This window comes from Phaethon lepturus, unplaced genomic scaffold (assembly GCF_000687285.1).
Source record: "Phaethon lepturus isolate BGI_N335 unplaced genomic scaffold, ASM68728v1 scaffold13087, whole genome shotgun sequence".
NCBI classification, from domain to species: Eukaryota; Metazoa; Chordata; class Aves; order Phaethontiformes; family Phaethontidae; genus Phaethon; species Phaethon lepturus.
Genome location: NW_010552572.1, coordinates 5,981 through 14,366, shown reverse-complemented (window position 1 = coordinate 14,366; position 8,386 = coordinate 5,981). Strand labels below are relative to the sequence as shown.

Here is an 8,386-nt window from a genome sequence, read left to right as displayed (position 1 = left end):
TGTCCCTGACAAGCCTGTCCTCTGTACTGTAGGAATGATCTCTGTATTTCACCACTTTCTACCATCACCAGTCTCCTATACATTAGTTAAGGAACAACTTCTGCCTGTACCTACTATTCGATTTCCTTGAACACCCATGTAAGAATAAAGAGGGTTGTGACATAACTGTAACAACCAAAGGGTGGATGAACCCTGAATTACTAGATAGAGCTGAAAAATTTGTGGCTTTTCCTTGCTAGAGCAGTAAATGATGATTGCCTTTAGAACGGGTATGTGCAGCCCTGACATTAGGGCAGGGGCATGTTTTTGAGGATGAGCACATGCATGGTATGATGGTAGCATGCCTGCAGGCAGGGGCATTAGCCGCGGGCAGGCACACAGTCCCTGCCACCTCCTGCCATTGCAGTTCTCTCAGTGGATGGGTTTCGATGTGACCAGGGAAAATTTGCAGCCCTGGTCTTGACTTCTGGTGCCATAACGGCAAAGTGGGATTCTGAAGCCAATAGAGTGAGATTGTGGGTAGAAAAAAGCCTCACTGATCGCTATCCCTCCTGTAAACCTGTGCCTGAGCTCAAACTTTTGCTGTAGGAACCTCCTCAGGGTGAGCTCTCACAGGCTGACCCAGCACAGGAACATTGCAGCCCCTTCCCCATGCAGGCAAACAAAACGTGTGCTGCTGGTGCTCAGTCCCAGCAACCCGGAGCAAGCTGGGGAGCTCCCAAGCTCCCTCCCCATGTTGCTGGCTGTGCAACAGCTTTAAATGTTTCCCCTACTGCTGTTCCCACCCCCATCATCTCTGTAAGTGAGTTCATTCGATTAGGAGCTCTAGTTTGCATGGTAACACTGGAGCCCCAAGGATTATGATATTTTTTCATGCCAATCCAGATCAGTGTGAGACAGCAGTCTCGACAGGATGGGTTGCTGTAATTTAGGCAGTAGAAGTCCAGAGTCATTTATGCCGCATTTGTGGAATTGCCAGCTGGGACCAAGAAAGCTTTAGGGAAGGGGAGAGTGAGAATGCATTTGGGACCCTTGCTCAGTCCTTAGGGGAGGACGCAGCTCAGCTGAAATCAGGGATCCAGTCCAGACATCTGAATGGGGCCAGGAAACTTGCTGCTGAATGAACTATTTAAGAAGGACCTGGAAGGGCTGGAGAGAAGGGAGCCACAGCAAAGAAAGGGAATGGTGCAGCAAAGTAACCTGCTTGGGAATGAGGAGAGGGGGAATATTTGAGCCCCAAAGAGGGTATTGTGTCTGGTGCCTCCAACACTGGCATCTGCTCTTGGACATGCTGTGGGATTTAGATGCTGGGCTTTGTCGATGGTGGGGTAGTCTCCTTTTACAGCTTTGAGAAATGGAGAAGGATCCTCTTTCTCCCGCCCTCCCTTCTGCAAGGTACTCAAGGCACAAGTTACCCTCATTGCATGGCCCAGAAGGCACAAAGGGATGTGTGCTACAAAAGCTTCATTCTTCCTACCTGCTCACCTACCTCCGCTGCCAGAAAAGCAGGCTCTCGCCATGGTTGTAAGGCAGCTTCTCTGCACAGATTGGATCCCGAATGTGGACTCTGGCTGCTGGTGGATCCTGCTGGGCCAGCAGATGATGCTGCTGGTCGAACAGCTGAGAACATGGGAACACAAAGCCACCGAGAGCACCAAATGCCTCAGCAAACCCCATACATTTGCAAGGGGTTAAACACAGGAACGTGCACTCCTGAAGGTCTGGGGGCGGGGGGAATGACGAGGGAATTCAGGGCTATCGGGTCTAGCATTCATTCAATTACCATGCTTAGTTAAGTGCTGCACAGTGGAGTGAAGACTGCAGTCTGTTAGGGTGGCTGTTACTATAAGTCATTTAATTATGAGGTTGCTCATATGCCATTTTAACATATGTAGAGTAACATTATCCCTCTTTTGTAGGTCACTATTCTCATAAGTCTGGCTCTTGCATTCCTTGCTTGCATAGTGTTTCTTGTGGTATACAAAGCCTTTACTTACGACCACAGTTGCCCAGATGGATTTGTTTATAAGGTAAGAAACTTCAGATGGATGAATTGCCCGAGATAATGATAGGCTGTAATTGACTACATGGTTACAGTCTAGTCTGCTTTTTTGACCAGGCCAAACAGAACATTTGGCAAGAATGTGTTGAAATGGGAAAAGTGTTATGGGAAATGTGGACTTGCATCTGCCTCCATCAGCTACTGTTACACTGTAATTGTTTGGATTAGCATTTGGTGAACACTGCAGACAGATGTTCAGAAACAATCCTTCATATTTGTGAATAGATTTATTGCAGCTGGAATCCCACATTTGCTTCCCACACGTTCAAGTGACTGAGGTTTACTGGCATACATTTTAATGCAAAGCAAACTCCTAGAGTGTTGGCACATGTGTCCTTTGTGAAAGAAATTTGAATTTGCCCATGTAGTTCATTCTTAGGTGCTTTTGAGCCTCTATCAAGAACAAAACCACGTAACTTAATTGCTAAAACCCAGCTGCCCAGTTGTTTTATACTGAATAGTCACAGAAAACTATTTGCCCGGTCTATTGAGATTTAGGGGAAAAAAAAAAAAAGGGTTGCAAAATAGTTCACTGACTTCTTACTGTGAATAAACTCATAAACTCACAGGAGTCTTGACCACACTGGGGGTAGTCTGTGAGCTGGAAAATCAAGTAAGGATGTTGGTGTATTGGTCATTGTGAATTATTCTCTTAGCTTACATAAAAATGAAGTTAGGACAGAGTCATGAATTTCAGAATCAGATCCAAACCTGAACTTCTGAAAGGATTAAAGGTTTTGGACTCAGATTTCAGCTAGTCACACTGAACTGGGAGTTGAGGTATGTCATAATTTAATAATAATTGCACGTGGGACCCCTTGTGTCCTTGGTGCTACTTCCACTCCAGCGAACAGATTGCTCTTTTACAGCCGTTGCAAAGCAAATCGTTTTATCTGTGCAGTTCTTAGCACACAAGTGTCCACGCTAGCGCAGCGGAGACGCACGGGCAGTGTCTGCACAGACAAGAAGCTCTGACAAGGGCTGGCCCGTTGGGCTACGCTTCCCACCGTGCCCGACCAAGGTGGTCATCCTACAGGTCAGAGATAACACACCGTAACAGAGCAGCACGTAAGCAGCTTGCTCTGCCGCTGCCTGTCCTTTACGTGTCTGAGTATTAATTCTGGACTTTGCTCTACAGAGCTTTCAGTCCAGCACGTGGTAAGAGCTGCTCAGCCAGCCCTGCCAGGACTCCAGCAAGGGGCCTCGGTCTCTGTGCGTGCCAGGAACGTACCAAACCGGCCAGACCTTCATTTTACAGTCCCCATTTCCCATCCAGGGATGAAATCAGCCTGCAATCAGGGTTGCCAATAGCAACAGGTTTTGAAGGCTGCTGCCCGGCTCTAAACTTCGTGCGCTCCCAAGGCACTGGAAGGCAGTCGGGGCTGTGCAGCAGACGCTCCCGCTGCAGCAAGTCTGAGTGCCAACAGCTAACCCTGAGATTTTTAAAGCGAGAGCCTGAGGCGGATGGGACCTCTCTTTACCTCTCTTGCTTTCTCCCTGCTTCCAGCACAAGCGGTGCATCCCGGCCTCACTGGACGCGTACTACTCTGCACAGGATTCCAACTCCCGGGGCAGGTTCTACACCGTCATCAGCCACTACAGCATGGCCAAGCAGACCAGCTCCCGGGCCGTATCGCCCTGGCTGTCTTCAGGATCGGTAAACCACGAAGCCAAGGCTGCCAAGACAGAAGGTCATTAAAGTTAACGAGTGGTGATGGGCAAAGTGGGAGGGTGGGGGGACAACACCATGTCTATACTGCATTGCTCTAGCTGAGGGTGCTGTGCTAACAGCACGACAGGAATAAATAAAACGCGCGTGCAGGAGTCATCTTAATGGATATTTCTTTTTGTGCATTGTTCTTGTTGATTTGTAACCGCGTCGAGCTCTTGTACAAAGGCATGTTTGATGTTGACTGTACCTTACAATGTAAAAATATTTTTAAATCATTGCTTAACTATTTGTTAGAAAAAGAAATTAAAAAACAAAAAAAGCAAATTAGATAAACAGCCAGAGAGGATAAAAGCAGCAGAGTCCCGCAAAGTTTTAGTGTTCCTCAAAAGCTGTGACAGTGGCTTAACATGCAGTGAAGGAACAGCTGAAATCCTTTCGAGAGAGGGGGTAGAGAAAACCTGGTACAAAGACTTTGTGATGTTGTTTAGCTTGCCAAAGGGAGGATATTTTGCTGTCAAATTGAATCTAGCATCAGTGTTCATTTGCTGATAGAGAAATACAAGCATCCCCTCCTCCCTCTAACATGCACATGGGCAAACACACATGCACACACCCCCTGCGCAATGGCCTAAATAAATCCAGAAAGATCTAAGCATTCGTAATGAGCCACCGCTGTGCTGGGCTCTGAGGCTGAAATCCTGGTTGGTGCAGGAGCAGGATGGAAGCAGACAGAGGCTGCTATAGTGAAAGCATTAATATACGTCTGAGCACAGGACTAGGAGTCAGGAGATCGGGGCTTTATTTCTGCTGCTGGCACAGATTTCCTGCATAACCTTTGGCAAGTTACGTGAGGCTTCATCCTTTGGGGCCTCCCTCCGCAAGGTCACCAAGAGACAAAGAAATGCCATTATAAATTGAGGAGCCTCTCAAGAGTGGTGATAGTAGAGAACAGTATTAAACCTCTAATGTTTCAGCCCCTAATTTTCCCTCGTCCATGAAATGGGATGCTCCTGCTTCCCTCCTCCAACTTCAAATACTTCAGTATTTAATGTCATTCTCGGTCATTAGAGAGGGATGGCCATAGCATGCTCTCAGAGTACAAGGGTCCCATCAAATCTGTGCTTGCAAACACAGACCAGATCCCAAGCTTAATCCAGTCCTGGCCAATGTAAAACATCCTTTCCTCACAAATGGCATGTGCAAGTAGTGCGCACTGGTGGGATTTTTTTAAAAAAGAAAGGATTCTCATTTTTCAGAGCTGCAAGCCATTGCTGCAAAGCAGCTCTGCTCCTCGGTAGCACGGGCAGGGAGAGGCTGAGCAGCAGGAGCAGAGTGCGTGGGGAGGACAAGGTTCACATTTGACTAAGGCTGCTTTTTCAGATTTGTGGCTAGACTGGGATGGAAATTAGGAACTGGCCCCTTCTTCCCTCACATTGGGCAGTTTTGTCCTCCATTTCGCATACATAGACACTAGAGGGTATAAATGAGGACAGAACTCCTCAGTCCAAACAGGCATCATGATAAATAACTGTATAGTATAGCTAAAAATGTAGTGCCAAATGCCATCGTCTGATTTCCTATCCTTCCTTCCCCTTCCACCTGTAAATTCATTTCTCACTCAAAATGTACAAACCACCCCCTCCACCCACAATCAAAACTCCAGCAAACCACTGAACAGTTTATAATTTTGTGGTGTATTTTTTGTCAGTAGGTAGCAGAGACTGAAGTATTTTTTGGTGTAATTCTTGAACTTTTCTGACGGGATTAAAATAAAGCTAGATGTGACTGAGTGTCTCTGTGGCTCCGGCAGGGTTTTTTTTTGGCAAATCGTGCCGTGGGCTGGGTGGCGGGTGGCGATGTGTGCGTGCCTCGTGCTGCCGAGTGCGGCTGCAGTGGGGACTGCATCTTTGCAGGGGACCCGAGGTGGCTGGCTTTCAGCAAGCATTTTCAGAGCTTGCTATTTTCCCCTTTAATGGCTGGGGGTTTATTCCCCATGTTCCTGCCCATTTTTCAATTGCAAATAGACAGAAAAATGGCAATTAAACCTAAAGTGATCTTTCAAAGCAAGTGGACCTTGCTTTCTAGTGGTGATTCTTGACTTTATGGAGAGACCTCCCCTCCCTTCCCATTTTAAGGCCCACGAATGATAGAAACTTTGGCTGGCAGCAATGTCTCCTTTGCCATCTACTCCCAGGTCAAATGTTCATCTATGCTGGAGCAGCCTCCCTAAGAAAGGCCGTTACAAAAAGAGCGCTGCAGGGAAATACTGCTGACAAACCAAGACCACAGCTGAACTTTGAAAAAGTTAAGCTCTGTATCCAAACTCTGCAGCTTGGTTTCTAATGAAACCACAACTATATTCATCTCACATTGTTCAGAAAACAGATTATGTTTCCTCAAGTCCTTCAACTCTTTGAAATGAAATAATACCCTTGACATTAAATTGGCTCATTCCCAAAAGCTAAAGAACATTTTATAAAAAACCTTTGAATGGCTTTCCTCCCCCCGCAAAAAAAGTGTATTCAGAGCTGTGAAACTGAGCTACCATAGGAGAGAAACCACTCTGGTGTTAGAGGTCACCACCGAGTATTTGTGAAATGTATTAAAAGGGATTCAGCGCGCTTTGCAGAATTGAGTCACAGGATAATTTGACCATGGTATTCCTATTGCCACTCTCCCAGTAATACTCTAACCGTATGTTTACTTTAATCTAAAAAACCCAGGACTCAAATAATTTGAATTAAAAGGTTCTAGCTATTATTAGATAAGTGAGTCAGTGGGGATAACCATTCCGATTTAATAAAGGAAAGATCAAAATCTGTGTGGTGCAGAATGGAAAAAAAAGACCCAAGGAAGACTCATGGGAGAGCAAAAGAAACTGAACAACCCAACTCCAGCTGCAAGTTCCATTACTGTGAATGTTGTTATTATGGTTTTTGTACAAGCTGCAGTAGAGCTTCCAAGATCAATCACATATTTTAATCACAGTAACAGAGAGAGAGAGTAAATTGAATTGTAGTACATTGTCATCTTATTTCAGTCTTTAAAAGCCTCCTTCAAGGTTGATCATAGGTTCTCAATGCTGATTAAAGTAGCATATTGGCGATAGTACAGTCTCATCCTTCCGTGAATTCTAAAGCTCCTGACTGGCTCCACAGAGTAGTGTTTTTGTGATCTAGTGTCCGGGCAAGGGCTCAGCCTCAGCCCTGAATGGTAGCGATGAACAAGAGCCTTCCCTGTGCTTCTCCCAACATTTATGTGATGGCCAAGTCAAGTCAGCTTCATCTGTGACTGGCCCTGCTAAAGCATGAGTCCCTTTGGGCTACCTTCTCTGTTATACTAGATTGCTTCAGTGGGCTCAAATTTTGAATTCTTCACCAAAATATGCTTTTGGGCCACTGGGACTGGAAGAGTTGAATTGTTTTCTGAGAGAGTCATGAAGGAGATGGGTGCCTGGACTGTTTATTTGTCCTATCTGAAGTGGTAGGAAGGGATGAACAAGAAGTGTCAGCACATGAATGAGCTCATATTGTGGGGACAAGGGCATCCGGAAGAGGCAGCAATCCTGTGGAATGACCGGCAGAACATGTGGGAAAAAATATCTTTACTAAAGGTGTGGTGATGTCATGACGGGAACTCAGCTGTCCTCAGCCTAGGCTCGGAAAGGGAAGGAAGAAATTGTGGCTGTTGCAGCCTGAGAAAGATGGAGAGCAAGAGGAAAAGAGATTGCTACCAGCCAAGACATGGAAGCAGGCGTTGCTTTTCTGTTGTAACCCAATGACCCTAAAGCACTATATCCTGCCTGACTAATACAGACTGTCTTGTTTTGGAAAAGCTGCCCATTGTTGCTACAAACATCTGCTGACTGCAGTGTGCCCCGAGGGGAATCGCTCCACCACTGATTCAAATCCTCTTGGACCGCCTGCAAAAACAGCGTGAGAAAAGGAGGTGCTGACGGCAGGGCCCCGTGGCTGGCAGGGTGCACCGTTGACGAAAACAGAGGTGTCTGTCCAGGGTCTTGGGGGTGACTTTCATGCCTTGCATCCGCCTTAGAAAGACAGAAATGGAACAGTCCCCATCCCTTTGCATGTGATTTTTTTCCCCCCTTTATCCTCCTCCATGCTTGCCAGCTGTTCTGGTTTGTAATAATACCTCAAGTGGTACGTGTAAGGGTCGTGCACTGAACTGTCTACAATCACATTTTATACGATTAGTCAGGGTTTTTTTAAAGCACCCTAATTATTACAGTCAAACCGGATTAAGCTATTCCTCTAATAGATTTTCAGTTCCTGTAAAATAGGCCAGAGAAAATGACTTACGGGAGGGGATGGGGGAAGGGAAGGGTCTTTCCTTCTGCCTCTTTTGCCTTTGCTTTTTTAAAATGCCGTGCAGTGGCAGAGGCTCTATGGGGATCCCACTGAGAGCACCGGATGAGTGCCCAGCAAAGTCAGGGGTCTCTGGTACTCAGGTCCCCTTCTCACCTGGACTGGTGCCCTTTGAAGGGCAAAAAAAAGGTAAAATCCTTTTGATTGAGAACGTTACTTGACTCGGGAGGGTGGCTGGCAAGTCAGTTGATGGGTTGTGGGTTGCTGCATCATGGAAAAAATCCAGAGCAAATTGAAGTACAGGAAGGTGATAAATGCTTTGGCATT

The 8,386-nt window shown here is 46.3% G+C and overlaps 1 protein-coding gene across 1 annotated transcript in view; it reads left to right on the top strand.

The window, feature by feature from the left end:
• The window catches only part of LOC104624006 (neuron-specific protein family member 2), a gene marked incomplete at its 5' end in the record, with an annotated part of 23,152 nt that extends 18,846 nt beyond the window's left edge, over positions 1-4,306 (top strand). Inside the window, 2 exons of the mRNA XM_010291255.1 lie at positions 1,920-2,030; positions 3,570-4,306. Coding sequence (XP_010289557.1) covers positions 1,920-2,030; positions 3,570-3,761 — 303 coding nt within the window. The remainder of the gene's footprint in view (positions 1-1,919; positions 2,031-3,569) is intronic.
• Positions 4,307-8,386: the final 4,080 nt, after the last annotated feature.